The sequence below is a fragment of the Panonychus citri genome, unplaced genomic scaffold, assembly GCF_014898815.1.
Source record: "Panonychus citri isolate SS breed McGregor unplaced genomic scaffold, ASM1489881v1 Contig00063, whole genome shotgun sequence".
Taxonomy (NCBI): domain Eukaryota; kingdom Metazoa; phylum Arthropoda; class Arachnida; order Trombidiformes; family Tetranychidae; genus Panonychus; species Panonychus citri.
This window is the reverse complement of record NW_026515468.1, coordinates 1,284,352-1,310,596: the sequence shown is the minus strand read 5'-3', so window position 1 is coordinate 1,310,596 and position 26,245 is coordinate 1,284,352. Positions and strand designations below refer to the sequence as shown.

Here is a 26,245-nt window from a genome sequence, read left to right as displayed (position 1 = left end):
TCGCCATTTTCTTTGAAAAATTTTCGCTTCTTTTTCCTATTTAGTTTCAATATCTTCTTGTGCAGCAAACAAACAAAAAGATATTTCATCCAATGGAAATGCATTTATATCGCAATGCAACTTGAATGTTACCTGTCAACATGATTACCTGGTTAGTAAGTTTTATCATCAAGCTGATAAGGTAAAGAAAAGGTAAAGGTGGAAAATGATAATAATGATCAAGGTGGAAAAAAGTTTCTCTCTCTCTCTGGTTTGTTGTATTTTGTTACCTTGTTGATTGTGTCAATGGTGGAAAATTATTTTGTTGTTGTTGTTTGATAATGATGATTGTTGTTAATGGTTGAGAGAGAATCTGAGATATAACAATATAATGATTATCGTAATGGTGAAAATAATAGTTGATGGAGAAAAAAAAAAAAAGAAATTTTTTTTTCTCTATTTTTTCGTATCAAATTTAGACAAAAGAGTAAATTGTTTTTCATAGAGATTTTGGTGAGAAGAGAATAGAAAATAGATAATAGATTAAATGAGAAAATTATTGTCTATTAATCTTGTTTATCACAGTTCCGAATCAGCCCCATGGAACAATTATCATGAAAAGTTCGAGAGAGAAAAGAAAAAACTTTTTCTCTTTCACAATAAACCGAAATTCTCAGTAAACCAGCGACATCTATTTTCTTTAGAACGAGTTAATTTATTGTTCGTTTACTTCGCCATCTGTTGGATTCCAAGACAACTAATTCGAATTCTTTTCTTCATTTTTACTGTTATATTTTTGTTCGGTGATGAGTTTCATCTTCACCTCTTTTCCCTGATCATCTTTATCTTTTTTTCATTATTCTCAATGTTCACAATTTAATTTCCATCTCTTTCTCCCAGTCTTTCTTTCTCTTCCTCTCTTTCTCTCTTGTGCTTCTCTGATTTATTTTTTATTCTTTTCTCGCATTTTTCTCTCTCCCAATGTGTTTATATGGATACACTTACCAGCGATCTGTTTATTTGGGTTCCATTAAACCCTTCGCCATCTTCATCTTTATTAACCTCATCATCTTCTTCCATCATTATTATCCAAATGATCTTCAAAAAAAAGCTCAAGGCTTATCTCTTTTAATCTGTTAATTTCTTAATCACTTTCATCTTCATCCAATTCTATCAATTGTTTTTTTCCTCTTCTTCTCTTTTACAATTGTTTTCACTTCTCCTTTTTCTTACCAATTCATAACCTCATCATTTCCAGTGCCTATTATTTAGTTTGTATATTTTTTGGGTTAATTGTGTGTTTGTGGTAATTACTTATTGCCATGGATTTAAGTGAATCTTCATCTTCTGGTCCTTATGCCAGTGGAACCTTATCACCTGATCCTCAGACTATTGAATATCCTTCTAGGATTTTACTTCATCCCTCATCACCGATCTCATCATTACCATCACACCCTCTCATGTCACCTTGTTTATCGAGTGACTGTTCAAATTGTACTTCGAGTGCCGATGATTCCGGTGAATCGGCTTGTTTTGTACGCTACAATATATCATTACGTTCATTTACCCTTGGAATTCATAGTTTTTGTGCTACAATGACTGTTGTTTTAGCGATAGTTATTTTCCGTCTTCGAAGATCAAAGGTAAAAGGGGAACCATTTTAATCTTATCCAATTGATGTTCCAAAAGAGAGTTGAAATGTTTCAAAATCTCAGAGAATAATAATTTTTTCTTCCCTTAATTCAATTATAATCATTCTCGTAATTAAATCAATTAAAATTTAGATAAAGAGATTCCATCTAAAGACAAGCATTTCCCTGGATGATTCTAGCATTGAACAACCTTTCGGATTAGGAAGAGATTAACAAAAATCTCTCTTTCTCTGAGATTGCCTAATAGAAACTATTCCTTAATATATTCAACTCACATTGAATTCAGTGGAACCATGAAAACCCATGATCACAGTTAATTTAGAAATTGTTTACTATTTTCTTTTTCTCTCTTTCTCCTCTCATTAACCATCAACACTCATCACCATCACTCTGGTTCATCTTCATGTTTCCAATCAGACAATTGCCTCTTCAAGATGGATTCTATTGGAAACAACTCTTCTTGGGGCCTTCTTACTTTATATTACAGTAAGTGACCATTTAACTAATTATCTTTCAGTATTCTCATTGATTAATCTTGTTTCAATCAGTGGATAATAATATCTGATAATAATAATAATAATAACAATCTACTCTCTGTTTATTTTCATAACATTTATCTGGTTATAATCTTCACACTAACTAACTGTATAAACAGAAATGATTTAATGACAGAAAATAACAGTTACCAATGAGAGATACACAATTGATTTAGGATAATGATAATTACAATGTTGATTGTTGAGTCCACATTCATATTATTATCATGTTGAAACACTTTGTATCTATTATCAGTAGTTATTATTAAACATTACATTTCTACCGTTATGGTTTATTGATTACTATTAATCAATTGATTCTGATTATGAGAGAGCAGTTTATATGTTTGAAGAGGTGTCAGGGGAAGATGATGGTTCCTTGTTTGTTGAGAAAACACTTTTCCATGATACTAATTGCATATTATATGCATGAGAATATGAAATTTAAGTAATAGTTTGTTGAAATTTTCATTTTCTTTTCTCATCATATTTGGATAAATCAACTCAAACTATTATCATGTTAACAATTTTTCAATTTTTTCTCTATTCTATTTTTATCCATCCTCTTCTCACCTTTATCAAATATTTGAAATCTGAGCAACCATGAGGTTCTCATGCAAAAAAGACTCAAAAAATTCATTGCAAGGTTATCATTAACTAATCATTAGCTCAACATTTAATGTATTAATTTATTCAATAGCTTTCACTTTTTTTATAATATTTTTTTTTCTCATACCTCTTACCTTTTTCATGATTTACCATGAGTATCATGTCTATGAGTTATTCAGGTAAAGGTAAATTCTGATAAACTTTTTTTCTCATTCAAATGATTGGTGGGAGGTAATGTTTTCCTTTCATCTGAATAAATTGCTCCATTTTTTTTGTTACCTGTACATTTAACTGATATTATCTGGTGAATTTACTCGACATTATTGATTTGTTTTTATTATTTACTTTCTTTCTCTCTCTCTCTCTCTCTCTCTCTCTCTCTTTCTCCCCCCATTCTCAGGTTATCATTCGTTACTATGAACCAACTCAAATAACATGTTTCATTGAACCCTGGTTTCGTGAGGTGGGTTTCGGTCTGTGCTATGGGAGTATAACTATTAAACTTTACCGGATTTACGCTGAATTTCAGACTCGAAAAGCTCATAGAGTTTGTGTGCGCGATAAAGATTTGTTAAAATATCTTATCGGTATTGTGATGATAGTGATTGGCTACATGGCTGCTTGGTCGTCACTTGTGATTGACTCAATGAATGGACTTCCCTCCATGTCAATTGGACCTCGGGTGGGGTCACTTATTTTACAAGAAGGACAAACTCCTGATGGATTAAGATATTTTATTTGTAAAGAGCTCAGTTGGGATTATGTTACAGAAGCAGGTAAGTCTCAGTTAAAGACAAAAATCGAAGAGGAAATTTTCATCATCCTGATTGTTCATGATTATCTGTTCATGATATAAACAAGTAGAGGAAACAATCTTGTTGTAATAACAATAGCAATTCTACTATTAACTTCATATATTATTATATATTCATTGCAATTAATTCAAATTCCCAAAAGGCTGAACCCAATTCTGGTTGATTGTTGTTTCCAATTGCTTTTACAATTTATTACATTTCATCTGAACCGAATTTCGTTTTTACTTTAAAAAAGAGGTTGAATCTTTTTCAACCCTTTCACCCTATTTCCACCTTTCAATCACCAGAAAGAGAGAGAGAGAGAGAGAGAGAGAGATACTTCCATGTTACCTGAACAAGTATTCATCAAGTTCTAACTATTATTATATCTTTACATTTGATCTCAGTAGATTATAATCTTAACCATGTTGAGAAAATGCTTCTTATGTTTTTTTTCTTGTTCTATTGTATCAGAATTGAACATGAACAACAATCATGTATTCTAGATGAAAACTTGCCTTTCTCTCTCTCTCTCTTTTCCACTCCCACTCCCTCTTCCAAATCTTCTGGGCTTCCACACCAGCTAAAAAAAGATACTGTTAATATTTCATTGAATCAAATCGTACCAGAAATAATTATATATATTTATCTATTCCTATTCTGTATCATTGAGATAAATGTTGAAGAAGAGGAGAAAAAAAAGTTTATATGGATGATAAAAGATGAAGATGAAATGGCAAGAAAATGGAAGGAGTCAAACTTTACTTACAATAGTAAATATTTAGGTCAGCTTACAATTCTGTGTGTGTGTGTGTCTCATGTCTTATATTTTCAGGGGATAATACTCAGCATGCTCCAACAATAGTCTTTGTATTCAACAGCAGAATCGCCAATATATCTAAAAGAGACTCAAAGTCAATTTATTTCGAGAAGTAAGAAAAACCTTGTTTATCCTTCATTGCAGAATCATCAGAACATCATCTTCATACAAACAGAATTATTATTCAGAAATATTATCTCTTTTCTCTCCTGAATCATGATTGTTATTCAAAAGGGAATGATAACTGTTAATGAGGAATAATATTTCATCAGAAGAAGAGAAGAAGAGAAAAAAGCTAATCTTTTACTTGTAGAAAATCATATAAATAGATTATGATTACATGTCAGAATTTTCCATCTCTTTCTGAACTACTGAACTTTCAGAACTTGTTCCATCAATTAGAAAATGGTTTCCATAGAACTTTTTTAATGTGACTCATTTCTTTCACCAATTAAAATGAACTCGCAACTAACTGCCGATCAATATTGTAATTAGAAGGGATTTCCTCATGAAATGAGAAACAATTGAACCGGAAGATGTTGTGAATATTTACCAAAGGATATTTGGTGACAACCAGTAAATCGGAAGCTGAGTTTTTTTTTCCTTCTCTTTCACCTCTTTTGTTGAATCTTTTTCTGCCAATCTCAAGTTAATTTTGCACTTTAATACATTTTAACTTATCCCATGTAATATTTGACTGATTATGCTGATTATGATGAATATAATTACATTTGAATAATATCAACTCAGAATAAGTATGTTAATGTGAGAGGAAGAGAAAGAACTTTATTTTTTTTCTTCTTCTTTCATTCTCATGGATGAAAATGCGTTTCGAAAGAAGAAAAAATAAATAATATTCACAGAGAAAAAGAGGCGAGATATAAAAATCTAGAAGAAAGAATATTTTCTCTGTCATTTTCTGGATAGAATCATTTCAATATTTTCTTTTCCACGCTTCTGTGAACCTCTAGAATTCATCATGTGAAGATAAGGATGAAGAATACTGAGTATCTTATTCTCACTTGATAATCTTGAGATATGAATGTTACCAGAAAGAAGGAGAGAAAAAAAAAGTGAAAGTAGAAGGAAAAAACAAGATGAAGGGAAAAGAATAAAAAAATTCTGGTTCTTTTTTTCATCTCTCAGTTTTCATGGAGACTTGGAAAAATTTAATTTCAACCTTGAGGGTATCAGAGGATCTTTGGTTTACTCAGATTCTGTTTATTCATTTCGAAATGTTGACATTTACTTGTTTCTTTTTCGATTCATTTTTTTACCTGAAACTTTTTCTCTTATCAAAAGCTGAGATTCAATTGATTCCAATCATCGATTTTGTAAATTACACCCTGAACATAAACTCTTTGCATGTAACCGATGATATTATTAATCGAATGTATCAAAATCAATTGTGTGTCATGATTAATATAATGTTTATTTATATTAATATCCATTGGATGAAATCATTAAGTTAAACTCATTGTCCCCATGATACTGGTCACTGATGATGCTAAATATGTTATCCTAAATGTATTGGTCACTACTCAGAAATAGTCACAACTTATTTATCTAATATTGTTTATTGTCATAGTAACATTCAAGAATCATTAATGTTATCGCAATTGATGATGAAGATGAAGATGATAACATGAACAAGACAATCGCTATCTAATAATAAAATGATGATCATCTCATATTGATATATTATTAATAATTTTTCTGTAGTTGAACAAGTTTCAACTTCATTTCGTGAATATTGATAACTTCCTTCCTATTCATTAATATCATTATAATCATGATGATTATTTTATCGTCACCGAGTAATTATGCTCATCAATTTTATCGATTACTATCCTTTCCCTGTCAGAACTTTTTTTTTGTTTCACTTTTTGTTTTCTAAGTGCATTGAACTTATTCTGAAAGTGGGCGAGGATTAAAAAGAAACTTTTTCCTCGTAATTAGAACCATTATCATATCGAAAGTTGACTCGAATCTAATGATTGTCGATTATCTTCATTGGGAAAGGATAAAATTTCTTACAATTTCACCCTCGAAATTAACTCAGAACTTTCTCTCTCTTCTTGTCATCTTCGAGCTCTCATCGTATTATTTTCAGCTCTATCATCATAGTTATCGTTGAATTATTGTTAACGATCAAGTTGAGATTATATTTTACAAGTTTATCAAATTCTGAAATATCGCATTTCATCATTCTCATGATATACACCAAGTGAGTTTTTGAGTTGCAACAAAAATTGCTCCTCAATCAATCAGAATGACTTATCACTCTTTTCACTCTGTGAACTGTTGATAATTCAGATTATATTGAACCGAATTCATGTTTACTTATTGCAATCAGTGGTTCGTTCATGTAATCAGATTCACCCCTATATATCACTATGATCTAATTCTTGAATTTTCAGCTTTCAATCCCTTTCGAATATCATTCAATGATTTTCACAGGTAACTCATCAATTATTGTTAATCGTAGATAAAAATAGTTACTTTCCTGATCCATGATGAAAGTCTGATAAAATGATTCAGAAAATCATAAGCTCCTTATCCTTGGTGAAAAACGAAAAAGTCCAAAAAGAATGGAAGAAGAAAAAAACAATTTAGAATCAATTCTTTCTCAAAGATTCTGGTTATCATCATTTTCTTCCAAGTTTTTCTTTTCCTTTTTTCACCAATTTCATCATCTGATTCTTTTCTTCCATGAGCATTACTAATGGTCCTCAAAATGTTCACCAAATAATTTATCAACCTTTCAGTTTCTCTGAGCCGTTCAGTTGATTCAGCTTATAGAAAATAATATAATCCATGAGAAAGAAGAAGAAAAAAAAAGGGGAAAAGTTGATTCTCATGAGTTGCAACTTGGAATACTCATCATTTGTGTTTCATATTGTATTCTATTATTATTTTCAATGTTCCCTGATTTTTATACTCTGAAATAACTCATGAAAGATTCTGGTAACTCCTTATATTGTTATCAGAAATCAGTTTCCACCCATGAGATGAAATTGGTTGAAGTTTACTGATGATTCAGAAGTCAGGGGAAATTGTGAACTGTTATTTGAATTGTGGAAGATGAATTTTCCTGAATCACCAAGAAAATATCTCATGTAGGAGTTTTGGATGATGAATTCAGTCATCAGAATATAAATTAACTTGGAAATTATTAAATTATCATGATGAAAGGTGAGAAACTGTAATTATCATGATGATAATATTATGATAAACGTTAAAGTTAATTTTCTGTGTTTAACTGTATGGAAACAATTTAATAATCATCGTATGTTTATATTGATTTGTAAGAGTTTTTATCGTTCAATGTTTATTAGAATAGTTCCAACTATTGATTAGAACCAATAAAAATAGAAGATTGCACTCAGACCTTACACTAAATCTGATTAAGTTCGTATCGTGGATAATCACTAAATAACGATGAACCAAAGTAGGACTTCTGGGGTCTCAGTAAATTAAACTTCACAACTTAACTAATTAGAATTAGTTAATTAATTAAACACTTAAATTTAAGGTTATCCTCAGCCTTAAACACTTAATTTATTAAGGTTATCCTCAGCCTTAAATAAATTAACACAAAATTGAAGAATTAAAGTTTACACTTTCACTTGTAACAACATTTAATTACTTAAAGAAAACACATTTTTCACCAGCTATTTATATCTACTTTTAGGAAAAGGAAATAAGGAAATGGAAGTAGTTACTGGAATAACTATATAACTGGACAACATTTTCGGGTTAATTTAGTCTCAGGGGATCTAATTAACTTAGATTTTAGGAATTTTAGAAAATTCCAATTGAAGAGGGAAAAGAAAAGAGAACAAAGGAAATGAAATGAAAACAATAAAGGGAAGAACAATTTGATGTTCTCTTGGGACCTTCTCATAATAACAATCTATTTTCGATTATCGATAGATTTGATTAATTCAATTAGAATTAAATGGAGAGTCAAATTTATCCTCACACTCCCGACTTTTGACCATGATACTCTTCATTTGATTCGATTTGAATTTCTCCTTGGGCTTATCCTTTATTGCGACTCTTAATTGTCTCTCTAATCTTTGGGAAGATTCTATGTTGGCTTCCAGTTTCGGTCTTATGCCAAAATGATAATAAACTTTCAACCATTGTCATATATCAGAACACAATTATCGTGATTGAAATGAGGAATGAGTTTTCTTTTGGGTTCTTTTTCCATTCCTCTGGCCATTGAAAATTTCCATTAGCAACTTGAGAATCAAAGTAATATAACAATGAACTTGTTATCTTGTTAGCACAAGTTAATTCAACATTTTCATGATGGATTCCTCCTAAGATACTTGCTGATTCCTCAATATCTTTCCATAGAAATATGAATAATCTCATTGCAGTTATCGCTTCAACTACAGGTGAATGAGGTTCTGAATTGATAATGTATCCGGGGAACCATAGGAAAGCAATTGCATGTAAATTCAGGGCAGAATTGACATAAGGGGAATAGAATTGGCTTATATCTCGGCATTGGGGGAGTAACAATTTGATTTCTTGTTTACTGAAGCCAATATTCATAAATTGATTAATTAAGCCAAATCCAATAATTCGGGTTGAACAAACCAAATATTTGATTACTTGATCTCGGACAGTTCTCAGATTTCGTCCATATTTCAGATCTTTTCGTTTTAATCCATGGAAGGTTGAATTAACAATATGCATGTCAGCATATTTCACAAGAGTTTCGTAGATCACTTTTAGATTAGCATCTATTATTGCTAACCAACACGGTCGAGGATGAACTTTATCACCTTCTCGGATCTCAGTACAACACATATTTAAACAATAGGTTGTTTCTTTGTCTTCCATTGATTCACTCGAACTTAAATAGTTCAAGTCGATCAGGGTCATTGGAGTAGAATAGCCTTTGGTCGACTATCCCAAGCATCTTTAATTCTTTTTCTTCTTCCTTCTCGAGCTTCAAGGGAATATTTTCTTGAAGTTAACTTTGGGGGTTGAGTTCGTCTTTGTTTACTCACACAGGAAGGGAATAACATTAACAATTCCATTGCTTCTTCTGCTTTAGCTGGGGCTAAACGTTCAAAAGGGTCGATTTTAATGAATGGGGATTCCGGGTCATCGATGGTTGTAGAATATAAAACAAATGATGAACTATCGGAGATGATAGAATCAGAATCATCGATACCATGAGACCATTTCTTCCACTTAATTGAAGATTCAATTAGATAATTAGGAATCACAGATGATCTTACTGAAGGAAATCTTTCAGCACCAGGGAATCTTGGGTGTGAATTGATTGGCGGGAATCCAATTTTTAACAAAAACTTTTCTCCTTCAGACATTGGAGTGGTTGGATCTTTCATTATTTGATAATTATTCCACCAATTTAATGATAGATTTGCGTGAGCTCGAATAGCAATAGGGCTTAGAGATGGATCATTGGGATGCTCCTCTCTCATCTTGAGTAAAAAAGCAAAGTATTTCGCTTTATTAGTCCAATTTTCTTCGTGAGTCATAACCGTGAGCTCATTCGTTTTCAAATGTTGAGGTAATAAGCCAGCTAATGATCTCGGGCTTCCATTACCTTTTGACGAATCGATCCAATTTTAAAACAATTGATTTTCAGGTCATTGTCGATGGTATAATCGATTGGACCATGACGACAAAGTTTAATGTGTGGGATAATCTTTTATTTGAATCCCAACACACCAGTCTCGATGACAATAGAAAGTTGATTCATCAAAGAGCTTCAACTCTTTCTCATTTTGATTGGAACCAATTTTGTATAATCTTGACTCTTGGATGAGTTGATTAAACAATTCTTATTAATACAAAGAAATTGATTTAGTTCCTTTGCTGGGGTGAGATTAACTTGATTGATTAAATCTCTTAACCATTTAGCACATTTCGTACAATAGATTTTTTCACATGAAGAACAACATCGAGGTTCAATGGCGATTTGTTCACAGAATAGGCACAATAATAATGATGAAATGTTCATTAAATCAGGATGAACAACACGAGATTTGGTTAGTCCTTTCGGTAGATCCTTGAAATTGATACTTGAAATGTCTTCAATTACGTTGAGTTTAATTTTCTCCTGAATTGATTCAGTATAAGTACTTTGAAGATTAGTATATTTAGAAATATAAGAATCAATTTCTTCACGAATTTTGATGAAACTTTCAATTCGCAGGTAAAATGGTTTATCAGCCTCTTCTTGTGGTAACTTAGCTGGATAAAGTCTTAATTCTTGAAAATCATCATGTGGATCAGGATAAATGGGATTGTTAGGATAATCATCAGGAATATCAACAGGGCTTCTAATCCCATCGGCAGTAAATTTTGGAAGAGGATCTTTTAACTTTGCACTTCTCCATAAAGAATCAGGATTCTTTTCAATTTCTTCCAGAATTAAACTCCAATCACTTACATTTTCTTCACTTTTACCAGGCCAATCAATATTAGCATCAGCGAAAGCGTCAATTTGAGATGAAGATGCACCAACATTGAGTTGATCACAATTAGATGAAGACATGGTTGTCTTTTCACTTAAACACAATCGATTAAATTGTTCACAATTAGTAAAATTAACTAATTTAACTTGATTAATTTGATTAGAATCAAAGCGTGTTAACTTGTTGAGAGCGGAAACAAAAATGTCTTCTTTTTGTCTTTCTCTCCTTAGCAACAAAGGTTTTAGCGCCAAAGTTGTCAACCAAACATTTGAAGCGGAAAATTCAAATTGATTATTTTTAATTAATTTTGGAAAATTAATTAATTCAAGGTAATTAACACTAATTAATCGTCTTTGGTTTCTCGTTCTTGGTAATTCAAAGTCTTGTTGATCATTTGAATCAATAATCTCTCGATTTGCAGTCTTATAACGAGCTCTTCGTTTAACTTGATTTTCTTCTGGAGAATCATTTCCAATTGAATCATTTTCAACAATTAGATTTTCATTTTCGTTTTCGAGATTATCATTAATTTCAATCTCTTTTTCAATCTCATTTTCATTTAGGTTGAGATTCTCATTTTCATTTTCATTCAGATTGAAATTGTCATCAATCTCAGGAAATTCAGGCCCAGGTGATTCTTGACCGTTTTGATTGTTAGTTGGGGTAATTATTTGATTAGAATCAAAGGAAAAATTTGATAATTCGAACTCATTTTCGAGACTATCAGGACTAACAAACCAATCATCTGAACTAGAATTAAAATAATCATTTCTTAATGCGGTTAAACATTCATTTAATTCTCCTCGGTAAGGTTTAGTTAATTGTAAATTCGAAGTGAATTGTTCATAATTAACTGGATTCAATAAAAGTACAGAACCTCTTCGAACTCCTAATACTAGGTAAGGACCTAAATACTTTTTTACGAGTTTCTTTGTTGTTCCAATTGATGGAGCAGAATTTTTAACAAAACAATAATCACCTACATGATAAGGATTCGGTTTAGTTAATTGTCTTAATAACGTCGAATAATAAATTTGTTGAGAAACTAATCGAGCTTTCGAAAGTTTTCTTGCCTTATCAATGGATTGATTAGTAAATGAGGAAATTGATAATTGATTATCAATTGGTGAATTTGGATGTTTTCCAAATACAAGGAAATGAGGTGAGAACTTGTGTATTTTATGAATTGAAGAGTTTATTGAATAAACACTCCACTTTAGAATCTTATCTATTCCTTCATCTAAACCATGTTCTATTGCAATTGATCTCAATCTCTCACCGATGGTTCGGTTCGTTCTTTCAACGATTCCTTGAGCTTGTGGGTAGTAAGCATTTGAAACTTCATGTACTATTCCTTTTGATTTAAGGAACTTTTCAACTTCTTCTGATAGAAAATTTCTTCCTCTATCTGTCTGAATTATCTTAGGGAAACCGAATATTGAAAAATATTCATTTAAAAAGTTTTCACTGTTTGGGAAACTTGATTTGGATAGGACTTAGCGTAAACAAAACGAGTCAATGAATCAACTAGAACCAGAATTACCTTTGATTTTCCTCTTTGATAAGTAATTGGCCCTTGGGCATCCAATTCCAATCTTTCGAAAACTGTATCAGGAATAGGCTTTTGAGATGGTTCAGCGTAAGTTGTATTCGTTGGCTTGGCCAATTGACAAGTCATACAATTTTTACATAATCTTGAAATTTCATCATGTAAATAATTCATCCAAAATCGACGAGATATCTGGAGATATGTCTTTTCAAGTCCAAAATGTCCTCCGATTGTCGAAGCATGTTCTTCTTCGAACAATTTCTGTAACAACTTCGTTGTTATCACAATTCGATAATTTTCATTATTGTTCATCGGCTTTCGATACAATACATTTTCTCTTAATGTAAACTTTTTATGTAAATCACTTTTACATTTGAAGTTAATTGTTCAATTATCTCAGCTAATTCAGGATCTTTAGTTTGGTAACTAATTATTTCTTCTTTCCAATTAGGATTTAACTTGAAATAGAAAACAGAATTAGGTTGAATCACTTTTTTCATTGTTCGAATGAAATTAACTGAAATCTCTTCATTTTCACTTTGATTGTTAGAATCAGTTGGGTCACTTGAAATTAACAATAACTGTTCGATGTATTCATTTTCTGGATCAAGAATTTTTCGGTGATCCCACTCCGATTGGTATCGGCTGAAGCAATCACTAGGATGAATACAACCTTGTTTATAAATCACTTTGTATTTATATGCTCCAAGCATTATACTCCATCGTTGTAAACGTTGATTTTTAAAGTTGATTTTCGGTAACTGACACAACGCATGGTGATCAGTCTCAACAATGAATTCATCACCATCCAGATAATGATGAAACTTTTTTATTCCAACAAGAATTGCAAGTAATTCTTTTTCTGACACTGAATAATTCAATTGGTGTTTCAATAATTTCTGTGAGAAAATGAAATCGGTAACCAGTGAATTATTTCATTTGATTCATCTCTTGGAAGATTAGAATCTTCTTGTAGCAAAATTCCTCCAACGGCTTTATCACTTGCATCAACTGATATTTTTCTTTTTAATTTGGGGTCAAAATGTACCAACATCGTTGTTTCCATTAACGATTCTTTCAGAATATCCAATGCTTGATAATCTTCTTTCATCATCTTGAATTTTCTTTCTTTCGAAACTAATCGATATAAAGGTGTAGCCAATCTTGAGAAATCAGGAATATATCGAGCGAAATAATTGTAACAACCAAGTTGAGATTGTAGTTGTTTCACATTTGATGGGTAAGGTAAACTTTTTAAAGCTGAAACTTTTCCTGGATCAGGTCTTATACCTTTACCATCAACCAAATGACCAAGTAAAATTAACTCAGTACAACCAAATTTGCACTTATCGGTCTTAATCTTTAGGTTCCAATTTCTGAGTCGAGTTAGAACTTCTCAGTGTTACCTAAAAGTTCATTCCAACTTTGCTATCACAGGTACATCGTCGAAGTAACCTAAGCATTCAGTGTAATTTAATCCATCCAGAATTTTATTCATTAATCTTTGAAACTCGAAGGAGCAAGCCAAGCCCATTGGTAGTCGCTTATACTGGTATTTTCCATCCGGTGTAACGAATACCGTTTTAGCTCTTTCTGTGGGTGGATTTCTATTTGAAATAGCCTTGATAGAGGTCGAACATATTAAAATACTTAGCTCCTCTTACCGCTTCCAAACAATCATCAACTCGTGGCATCGGATAATAAACAACTTGGGTCATCCGATTAACAGCACGAAGGTCATTTAATAATCGATAAGTTCCATCCGATTTAGGAATCAATAACGCAGGTGAACCACCAGGAGCTTCTGAAGGCTCAATGATATCGTATTCAATTAGTTCGTTGATTAAACTTTGGTAAGCTTGTCGAGCAACAATTGAACAAGAATAAGGCTTTTGATACGGAATTTGATTTTCTCCAATATCAATCTTAATTGGCCACTTTTGCCAAGGGACAAAACCTAAATCACCTCTGTGTATCGAAAATACATCATTGAACTTAAGAAGTAAATTCATTAATTCAATTTTCTGATCAGGTTTTAGCTTAGAATCCATTCTAGCTTTTAATCGTTCTTCTAATGAGGGTAATTGATTAATCTCATTAGCCTTTTGGAAATAGATTGAAACTTTTTCTATTTCTTTAGTTTCTTGAATTGCTTGTAGAAAGCAATTGACTTTACAATTATCTTTAGAAAGATTTGATTCATTGAGTAAATTTTCTTTAGGCATTCGTTGAACTCCAACTTCTCCTCTTTTACTCAATTCAATTGATTCTTCAGGTGTGCAGAACCTAAATAAAATTTCATTATTAACGGGTTCAGAATCAACATATTCTTGAAGGGTAACTGAATAGTTTCCTCCACAATTTTTTATCGATGTATAAAAGATATCATTAAATCCATTACCAACAACCATTATTGGTTCTAAATTTCTTGCAACTTGAAATCTTAAAGCTTTTACCGTATTCATCTCTTTGTGTTTCATCAAGGCGTAAGCAGCACCTTCGATATCCAAATAACCATCAGCAACAATTCCTTTAATCGAAACATCAGATTTCATCACAAATGCATTTAATTCAGCTGCTAATTGATAATCAATACACGCAGTATTGGCTCCAGTGTCAATCAATACTTCACCACTTTTATAAAGTTCACGATTAGGTTTACACAGATGCATTGTAACTGTAGGGATGTTGATTACCTTTGGATCCATCCTAGTAATCATTGGTCTCATCTGATTACAATTAGTCATGAACATGAATTTTGAGGTACCAGGAGTATTAGACTCAGCAGTTTCAGATGAATTTAACAAATTAGCGCTTGTAGTTGATGTTGATTGTTGTTGTTGAGTTGATTGTTGTCGATTGTTAGGACAAAATCGAGCAACATGTCCTTCCTCCTTACAAATGTAACAAATTGGTCGGGTTCTCATACCACTTTGTTGATTAACCTTTTGATTAACTTGATTAGGTTGACTAATCTGTTGATTGTTACTCTGATGACCAGTTTTTTGTCTTCGATCATCACTTCGAGTTTTCTTCTTTTCTTCAATTGAAGAGAAGTACTTATGGATAAGTAATCCTAAAAGAGAATCTAAGTCAGTATTAGCTCTCACTTCAATTACCTTTTCTCGTAATGTCTTTGGTAAGTGTTCCAACACTTCGTAAAGGAATCCTTCTTTGGTCATAACCTTTAACTTTAGCAACACGATCTTTAATTTGTCCACAAATATCGATGGATGCTCATCGAAATTATAAACCATTGAACTTAACTCTGCTTGTGCGGTAGCAAGAGCTGTAGGCCCTCTTAGATAGCGTTCCAATGCTTTCACATAGCTCTCATAACTATGATCTTCTTCATCGAGTGTATCAGCAGCATCAAGTAGCTCAAAAGCTAGAGCTTTTTTCAGCACTCTAAGTCGGGTATCATCATTAACATTTTCATACTTAAGCTGGCGCTTAACATTTTTTAACCAAGCCCATGCATCAGCATTTTGCTTAAACGGTGGCAAAATTGGGTCTTTATCCTTAACTTGATAAACTGGTGGGGGTGGATAAATAAATTGTTGATTGGGATCAACCACAAACGGTGATCTCGGTGGTGTAGCAACATTTGGATGAACTGAACCAATTGTTTCTACTTCATCATCATTCTCATCTTCTCGATCGACTCCGGTCGGATCTTCATTCAATTCTCGTAAAAATCTTGAATCGGGTTTGATTACCTTCTTAGCAGTAGAAGATTTCGGTGCCCACCGCTTAATCATCGTCCAGATCATTCGCTTAGCGGGGTTAGAAACATTTAACTTCTTTACAGCAGCTTCGGTAGCCAAACTAATTACCTCCGATTTAATACCGAGTTTAAGAATTATCTCCTTAATGTCGACTTCAGGAATGGATTCCTTTCTCATCTCCAGAACCCATTCAGGTGTATTAATTCCTTCTAATACTTTAGCATTTAGACTCTCAGCATTCTTAGTAGAATAGTCTAACTTACACAATGCCAATTGTGTAACAACAGCGGATTTGAACAAAATCCTTCCACAAGCTTCATTGGGCGATTCCAATCCCCATGAAAGCAGAAAATTCATCATCTCTCCATGAGATATATCTTTTACCTTTGTGTCACCTTCTTTACCCGAATTGCCCGAAGTACCAGAATTACCAGGTTCCAACATTATATCTATAGCGATTATCCTGCCTAGGTCGCCAAGTGTAAGAGTTTTTATCGTTCAATGTTTATTAGAATAGTTCCAACTATTGATTAGAACCAATAAAAATAGAAGATTGCACTCAGACCTTACACTAAATCTGATTAAGTTCGTATCGTGGATAATCACTAAATAACGATGAACCAAAGTAGGACTTCTGGGGTCTCAGTAAATTAAACTTCACAACTTAACTAATTAGAATTAGTTAATTAATTAAACACTTAAATTTAAGGTTATCCTCAGCCTTAAACACTTAATTTATTAAGGTTATCCTCAGCCTTAAATAAATTAACACAAAATTGAAGAATTAAAGTTTACACTTTCACTTGTAACAACATTTAATTACTTAAAGAAAACACATTTTTCACCAGCTATTTATATCTACTTTTAGGAAAAGGAAATAAGGAAATGGAAGTAGTTACTGGAATAACTATATAACTGGACAACATTTTCAATTAATTTAGTCTCAGGGATCTAATTAACTTAGATTTTAGGAATTTTAGAAAATTCCAATTGAAGAGGGAAAAGAAAAGAGAACAAAGGAAATGAAATGAAAACAATAAAGGGAAGAACAATTTGATGTTCTCTTAGGGACCTTCTCATAATAACAATCTATTTTCGATTATCGATAGATTTGATTAATTCAATTAGAATTAAATGGAGAGTCAAATTTATCCTTTCAGATTAGCTAAATATTTATTCACTTGTAAATTTGTTATCCATTGTAAACACTTAATTGATTATCAGAAGGCTTTGTTTTCATCATTAAATTGTAATAAAATTGATTTATTTTGAGATTAAGATTAACAATCTATCAACTAAATTTTATCTCCATTGATTTACATTGATCGATAATGTGATTAAATTTGAGTCTTTGATTTTCCAATTACAAAAGATGAATTAACTTGATGATAACAATTTATCATGAAAAAAGTGACTCATTACAATTTATTCAACAATTCAATGATTAATATTAGTGAATGTTGATTCTCAGCATTCTGAGTATCCTCATCGTCATCATGAATTGAGTAAACTGAGATGCACGTTAATATGATATTCAGTGGATATTGATTTTTATTATTCTATCTAATCATGAATCAAGTTAATCAGAAATCACTTGTGGAGGGATAAACAGGGTGGTAATTGGGGAGTGGAAATGAATTAACTTGAAACTGATAAACTGAGAGAGAGAGAGAGATGTTCATTGATGATGATGATAATATCACCAAGAGTAAATTAGCTCAATCAACAGTTGTAGTTGTGTAAATCAAATTTATATTATATTCAGATAATCAATATCTCCTTTTCAAATTCAATCGATCATGATTTCTGTTATCATAATTCATCATGATAATATGAATAATACTTTGAGGATAAATAATTGATTATAAACGATTGAATGAAACAGAACCAATCTGATTCCTTTTTTGTATATTAATCATGAATTTCAATTATATTGGCACTTTTATTGTAATTTGTTCATTTGGCTCATCATGATTATATCGAGAATGAAGTTTTTGAATGAATTGGGTTGGATTTTTTTCTTGCTTTAGTTTGATTATGACGGTAATGAGATATCATGATGAATGATGATTCTGAATAATATTGAACATTAATCACTTGAAATGCTCTGACAGTCTTGAAGACAAAGGTGACACTTGAAGATGACAAGATTCGGAAGAATTGGAATGAGATCTCCATGATAATGAGGTCGATTTCCTGGTGGATAGTTGATATCATGAAATCAGAAAAAGAAAACAAAATTTCATTCTCCATGTTGGTAGTTGATTATTATTAACATTGTTATTGTTAACATTTATTCATTTAAAATTAAGAAAAATAATAATAAACGATGAAAAATGATGAGTATGAATTTTATGTTCACTTTAGGCGATGTATATCAAATTGAGTAACAGTTACCCTGAAGCATGAGCATCAACAGTGATCATGATGAAGACGAAAACTGAATCAGAAAATTGTGAAAAACATGGAACGTGTTGTTGAATATTACCCATGGTAACGATGAATCCTCTTGAGATTGTATGAGATGATAAACTTGAAGATATTAAGCTGATAACGATCGTATTGGGAATTAGCTGATTGAAGATGATGATGATGCTAATGATAAGATGGCTCAAGGTGGAAAATGAAGTTGAAGAAATTGTTGATAATAATCAACATGGAAATACTCAAATGTGAATATGATATTGGTAAGGTTAAAGTAAATAGAAGAGAGAGAATCTTGGAGGTTTGAGAGAGAGAGAGGGAAAAGTTCAGAAAGATTCTGATAACTTTTGAATCGTTGTTTCTTATTTAATAGTTGATGGCATTTATCTTCTTATTTCATTCCCATCATTTGTCCAAGAACATAAATTTTCCCTTGATTCGAATAAGATGTAACCATGAAATCGTCAGTTTACATTTCCCCCATGCAAACATTCAGCTTGTTAGAACTATTTCTTGTTCCTCTTCCTTCCGGAAATATTTTAATGGTAAAAGAATATAACAAGTAAAACGAAAATTGTTGACATTCGAATTCGATAAAAATCTTTTTCTTCCTTCTCTTTCCCAATCTTGCCAATCAAACATGAATATCTCACGAAAATAGAACTTTTCTAATCTTAATTTCACTCGAATATGCAGAAAATACTTGTAACTCGACTTTGATTTCCATCTTTGGCTTTTCCATTTTACTTTTATTGTTAAAGTTCCGCATCATTTTTTTCGAGTTCACTTTTTCCTTCTCATATTCTTGTTCAGGTGAATTGGTGAGATGATCAATCATCAGGTATCAACAGACAACCAGGTAAACAATATTCTGATACTGAATTGTTGTAACAAGAGTCTCATGATGTTTGAAACTGATAAGTTAAGCTGATGAGTAAATGTATCGTTCAGAAAATTTAACAGCTAATCAGCTGTTGAAATGATTTGCATCCTGGAACAAAAGGAGAGAAATCAAGCAAGTTTATTGGAAACATTTCAATGGAAATTCAGTTTGATATAAAAATTGAAATTACCCTGGAAATGAATGTGAAACGAGAAGAGGAGGAAGATGGAAGTTCATTAACAAAACCTTTTCGATGCTTATTTTTTTGTGTAATCGGATGATGAGTTTTCAGTTGATGATAATGATGTTGATCATGATCATGGTGATTATCTTGTGGAGTTTGTTGAATGAAAAGTGGGTTGAACAAAAATCCCTGCAAGGTAAAAGTGATAAAATGAATATTTCAACTCTTTCCATCATTAGAAGTTGTTTTTTCATCTTCCTTTTGGGTTATTGGTATTTCTAAAGTTAAATTGCTTATATTAAACAGGAAATTTCAATAATTATCTGTATTTTTTTTACTCAAGAAATTGATGGTAAAATGTTTTGATTATTATTACCATGAATTTATTGGAATATCAATAATCTACCTTGAAAAAGTGAAGCATTTGAAATATTTGACTGGAAAAAATGTCAGTAATCATCAATATTTGATGACGTTATATATTATAATCACTTGGAAAAAGTTCTGAACTTTATTTTTAGACTTTAAGCTCATTCAGTACAAAGACTTGAATCCTTATCTGATTACCTGGCGACATTAATAAGCATTTTCAATCTCATGGTTGATGAAAATATAATGATGTCCTTTGAGATAGTTTCATCTGTTCATGTCTGAAACAGTTGAGCGAAAAAAAAGAGATACAATTTCATGGTGAAAAGAACTACAATCTAAGGATAGAAAAGTGAGAAGAGGATTTCGAAAGGTCATTCGGGGTCAATTTAGTCTTTTTCAGAATTACCTGAAACGAGAAAGATATCATCAATCATGGAGAGAATGTAATCTGGATGATAATCTATAATTATTCATCATGTAAACTCAAGCTCAAGAAATTGGTTCAAATTCTGAGGGACAAATCAAGACAAATATCATTTTTGTCGAGATCCATGAAAACCCAACTTAATCCTCATCTTTGTTTACACTTTTGATGAACACTGAACCTTGAAAACAAGCATAAGATTAAGATGGAAACGATAAAGTCCATCAACTGGACTTTTCTCCTGATGAACTGAATTCTAAGGGAAGGAATCAGTTTTCTGGAACCATTTTCATCCAATCGAAAACTATTTTACTTCTGTTGAAAACTAAATCTCCCAGTGAATTATATCAAGACCATTTCAAATGAAATCTTTATCCCAAATTTTGTCCAGAACCATTTCCAACTTATTGTTCCCGTTGTTGCATAAATAATAACGACAACAATATGAACAAACTCCCTGTAGATATTTATTTATATGCCATCAAGGTTATCGGTTTACTATTTTTATCTAAGTGCTGGGAGATTAATCAGAATCATCATTCACTCTTGGAATTGTATCTTTACCCTGTTCCATTAAAACCAGTCAAGAATAAACAGTTTCTACTGATTTTTGATTTTTTCTCTTCTGTTTTTATCAATTTGTTTTCGATTCTTTTTCTTCGTTCTGAATCTTGTGAATTAATTCACTTGATGTGACGATGACTTCGAAGATGTTTACTAAGTTCACATTCTTGTTAGAATCGTCACCTTTGTCTCGTTAAATGGAACAAAAAATTTACAATTCTATTCTTTTTCTCTTTAAGTATTCTGTTCCAACATTCTGACAATTCAATTCTCATGTTATCTCAATTTTCTGGTTTCCCGAATTTCAGCTCAATCTTTTTGTTTCCCATTCTTTTATTTCCCTTGTTATATTTTTCTCAATATCATGAATAATTAGCAATCAACTGAATCGATTAATCTTCTCATCATCAAGACTGTTTATCTTCCTTAAAGATTCAAGGTTTATATTGAACATCAATCACCAAGTAATTAAAGAGAGAGAGAGAATATTTTCATTTTCGATTTTCCATCGAATCAGCATCTCCTCGAGTTCCATAGTAAATTAATCATATTTAGATTGATTGTTTAGTTATTTTAATTGTTTCTCTCATGCTATCGACATTAATCAATTTCTCATTCTCATGCTTCATATGAATGATATGATGTTTTAACGTTAATATAATTTGAAACACCAGGGAGTGAGATCGCATGGTGATATTATCATTGAATCAGAATAGTTTAGTTTTCATAGGGAAAAGATAGTCAAGTATCATGCTGTGAATACTATTCATGAGGAAACTAATGAACAATAAATTGTAAATCACTTGAAGACAATAAAAAATGTAACTAAAAATAACGATGTAAAATCAATAAATGCAAATTGTAACAATTAACTCACAGCATTTGAGCAATTTACAGATTCATGATGGAAACTGTATCCTAATTGTAACCCAAATCACTCACCAGGTAAACAAAATGATCATCTGACTAAACAGTTTCACCAATAAATCATTTGCATGATGATTCCTTGTAAATCACCATAATTCAGTAGTAATCAGGTCCATTGATAGGCAATCAGATTAATTTGATGAAATTTGTAATGGTAACAAAGAAAAGTTGAAAACTTTTTTTCAGTTAACCAAATAACGGAGGCTAATGATTTAACTGAAATGATTGATTATCCATGGAGTTGGTATCATAATCATGGTAATAAGTGAGTCAACTATTAACTATTAGCTGAGTGAATAAAGTTTTCCAAGTTTTTTACTCTCCAGAACTTTTCTGTTCCAACTCACATGGTAAATGATTATGGGTGGAAAAATATATTACATCTTGCATAAAGGAACCTCTTTTTATATTGAATTAACTTTTCACTTCATCAGTTTTCATGCATTCACTTTACAATGTAAATGTTACACTTTATTAGTTTACACAGGAATTGTTAACAAGTTGAATTATTTTTACATTTCAACAATATACTCAATTGAAATTCTGAGAACAGGGGAAAACGATGGTATTTTTGTTCATGTTCATGGATTCCGATGAAATGATCACCATGCAATTTGTGCTTTTTTTTGTTCTTTTCTCAAATGAACTTTTTTACCTGTGAATAAATTGATTGTATCGATGTTTGTACCTGTAAAAGTAAATTGATTGTCATTTGTACCTCATTTTATTGATAGAGTAGCGAATGGCTGATTTCTACTGAATTTCTGAGATTGAATTGTTGATGAATTTGTTGACAAAACCGCAGAGAAATGTTGATTCATGTTTTATTTTATTTCTTCCTGTATTTTCAATCAATTGTTTTCGCATTATTAAGATTAAGGTGGAGAAATATTTTCTCGGTGAGTGTTTATTATGCAAGTTAATTAAGCTCAGGGTAAATATTTGATGAACGTTGAAAATGCAAAAAAATGGTTCACATGATTAATTGAAAAGCAATGAGTCGATTCTGCGTAGATAATGGATCATCATGTCATCTTCATGAATATCATCGTTTTCATATTCCATCTCTCCATCTCTCTCTCTCTCTCTCTTTCTATTTCCTTGAGATAATAATGACAGAGAGAGTCAAAACTCAAGAAAAGTCTCTCTTCATGTTCACATTTTCACTCCCTGTGAATAATATTTCATCCATGATAACTACATATTCCTATGACCTGGATAAGCTTCAAGATGTTGTTGTTGTTTCATTTTCATGATGCTCTCATGCTCATTCATATATACACACACTCTTATTCAGCCATCATTCCCATCATCATCATCTTCTCTCTCCCTCTCTCATCCTTATTATTATTCTTATTCGCTTTTTTCAAGGATGAGAAAATGATAGAGTAAAAGTGAACGACAGAAGACTGAGAGTACAAGGGAGATGCAGAAACTCCCAGAAGAAAGTTGAGACATATTCGATATTATTATTACTCTCATTATTCTGAAACATTCTGAGCTTATCATCATGTAGATATAAGGTTGAAAAAGCAAAGTGAATGATATATGTAAACCCAAAACTTAATCTTGTTGGTTGAACTGAAAGATATGAAGAAGTAAAAAAAAGTTCCAAGTATTGAGAAGGAATAAAAAAAATTGGCTAGAAAAATATTATCATGATGATAATATTAACTCCCTATCAAGTTGGTTATTATCATTTTCACTGAGTGTTATCTAAGTATTTACAGTTAACATTGAAATTAGAAGGGAAAAGCTATCAACTCTCATATTAAATTATGATTATCATGATGACTTTCATCATGGTTTTATGAATTTACAGTTACCATCTAGAAATCATTAATAACCCTTATGGGGATTTCCTTTGCTTTTCTCCTTCTATTCAGGTTCCAAGTCTTGTTAACAGGTTGAAAAAAAGCTTAAACATTTTCACCGAGTTCATTAATTTATTGAATTTATTAGCTTGAAAAAAGTTGGAACTCTGCATTATTAATATGATATTATCACAGGTAAAAAGTAATACAGTTACACCGGGACACATAAGATGAGTGTTGGTTTTTATAATGTGATAATATCTTCATGCTATTATTACATGTAGTTGAATGGATTCTGAGGGTGGAGAAGTTATTTTTTTATATATTCTATCACTTATTCAGGGAAATTCTGAAAATCTGTATATCGATCTGAAACTCATTAGTATCGACTCAACTTTCTACTTCTTTTTTTGGAAACAAAGTGTCACAATTTTGACACAATTTCTCTTGTATTGCACTTTTGTTTCCATCCTCATCTATTTATCTCAACCTTTCTATCAATTCCCACACCCTTTTCTTCAGACAAAATCAACTATTTAATTTTCATGGTGAATTCCAGGTTCATTCATTGAATTCAATTAGCTATAACAATGAATTGATCAATTTATTACAATAGCTGATTCATGAACTGTTAATTGGTGAATCTCTTTGATGAATTTATTTTGCAATAAAAAAACGATTTCATTGCTTTCGATTTATTCTAATGTCCTAATTATTTGCTTGGAATCTTTTCAGGGGAATTTTCATTTCTATTAACTGGTGTCTATATTACTTATTGCATTCGAAATGCAAAGCCAGAAGTTTATGGTGAAAAGTGTTCACTGTGTTGCTCTATTTACATAGAAATAATTGTTTCAACGATAACTCACATTCTCAGGCATATTGCATGGGGAAAAATTCATCCAGATTATCTTTTGCTTCTTCATGCAATTAGATGTCAACTTACAGTAACCTTAATACTTGCCATTCTTCTTGGACCAAAGGTAAGATCACATGGTCATTTTTGCTCGATTTTCTTTGACTATTGGAACTTTTTTTTCTTTTTCGATTCCATTGTTACAGATATGGTTCCATAACCGTCCTTTGGCCAGCTATCGAAATCGATCTCGTTATTTTTCTACCGCCGAGGGACGTGATAGAGTCTCTAAAGTAATGAAACTTCATGCAGCAATACTGAGTAATGGTGAGGTTGATATCGGTGATATTAATTTGGCTGACATGGACCCAGAAGATATCAGGGTAAGAATCTTGATTGAAAATCAATTCGAGACAAATTTGAGCTAACGAAAATTTTTTATTCTTTCTCTTTCTCTCTGGTAAAGTCTGAACTTCGCCGAGTTTATACCCAATTACAGATTCTACGCAATAAAACCATGCGAAAAGATAATCCGCACATATCGAAACGACGAGGAGGTCGTAAAGGTACTCATAGACGATTCTCATTGCAACCATTTCACCATAAGCACAAACATCATGAACATGAACACGAAACGACTGAAGTATCAAGAACTCCTGAAGAATCAACCGCTTCCGCTGAGGCTCCGAGTTGTAATCAACCTGAAGGTCCATTTGTGATTAAAATTGAGCCGGAAGCTCACACAGTCTCCTAGCTGAATATCAACATTTCATATTATTGATAAATTAGGTTTCACCTTTTTAATAAGCTGATTATTATCATCAAAATGATCATAACCTTCCGATTATCCTTAATCTAAATGATAATCTTAGAAATGAGAACAAAAAAATAACATATAACATTTGATGAGTTTAGAATCAATTAATTGAGAATTAAGAAAACTATAAATCAAACTAATAATTTACCTGAACAATTAAAATAATAACAGGATATTTGCTCGAGCTCATCTGGTTCATATCCTGATTTGGTTGTTATTTTGGTAATCAGATTAATCAATCATTTGGATGACATGGGCAACATGATTTTCATGTAACATGCTCATTGCAATTGAACTTTAACAACTTTGTTGATCAGCTGATTAGTTTGGGAGAGAAACAAATTAAATCATTTAGATTAGATTGATTGTTATTTTTGTATCTGTTGGTGTTACCAATGGCACTCGTTGGTCTTTAAATCATCGAGTTGATTGTAAAACCAGTTGACCATTATAATTATGATTTCCGATAATCTTTTCTACAACAAACTTGTTACCCTGAAAAGTGCCAAGGTCCAAGTTGTCACTAAAGAGTCAGATTCAGATTAATCTCCATTGGTATTGCCGAATGTCCAAAATCTGACCTTAATCCAGCACCAAATTAACGATTAACAATGTAAGTCTCGTCATAATCTGATCTATTTACCTTTTCGAATCGTTTTAGTTATTAATTAACTCCTTTCAATTGTTCATTTATTACAGAACTGAACAGTTACCTTGTTGGTCCAAAGCGAGTATGCCACAAATGACCAGAACGTGAATCGACAAGTCATAATCACTTTTTTTGTCTCAATTGAAGATCATTGTATTGGTCAAGCAAATAAATAATTGAATCCATTTCCTAAA

At 31.7% G+C, this 26,245-nt stretch overlaps 1 protein-coding gene across 1 annotated transcript; it reads left to right on the top strand.

Annotated features, from left to right (window-relative positions):
* Positions 1-657: 657 nt before the first annotated feature.
* LOC128386061 (probable G-protein coupled receptor 158) lies at positions 658-26,245 on the top strand. The gene is made up of 7 exons (XM_053345023.1): positions 658-1,622; positions 2,049-2,117; positions 3,177-3,552; positions 24,465-24,712; positions 24,792-24,968; positions 25,052-26,015; positions 26,102-26,245. The coding sequence occupies exons 1-6, from the start codon at positions 1,302-1,304 to the stop codon at positions 25,337-25,339; spliced, it is 1,479 nt and encodes a 492-aa protein (XP_053200998.1). The 5' UTR covers positions 658-1,301; the 3' UTR covers positions 25,340-26,015; positions 26,102-26,245.

Bases quoted from the DNA above. Each gene is read 5' to 3' on its own strand.
- LOC128386061 (XM_053345023.1), top strand. From the start codon at position 1,302: ATGGATTTAAGTGAATCTTCATCTTCTGGTCCTTATGCCAGTGGAACC. The intron at 1,623-2,048 runs GTAAAAGGGGAA...GTTTCCAATCAG, and splicing joins TCCGTCTTCGAAGATCAAAG to ACAATTGCCTCTTCAAGATG. The intron at 24,969-25,051 runs GTAAGAATCTTG...TCTCTGGTAAAG, and splicing joins TGGACCCAGAAGATATCAGG to TCTGAACTTCGCCGAGTTTA.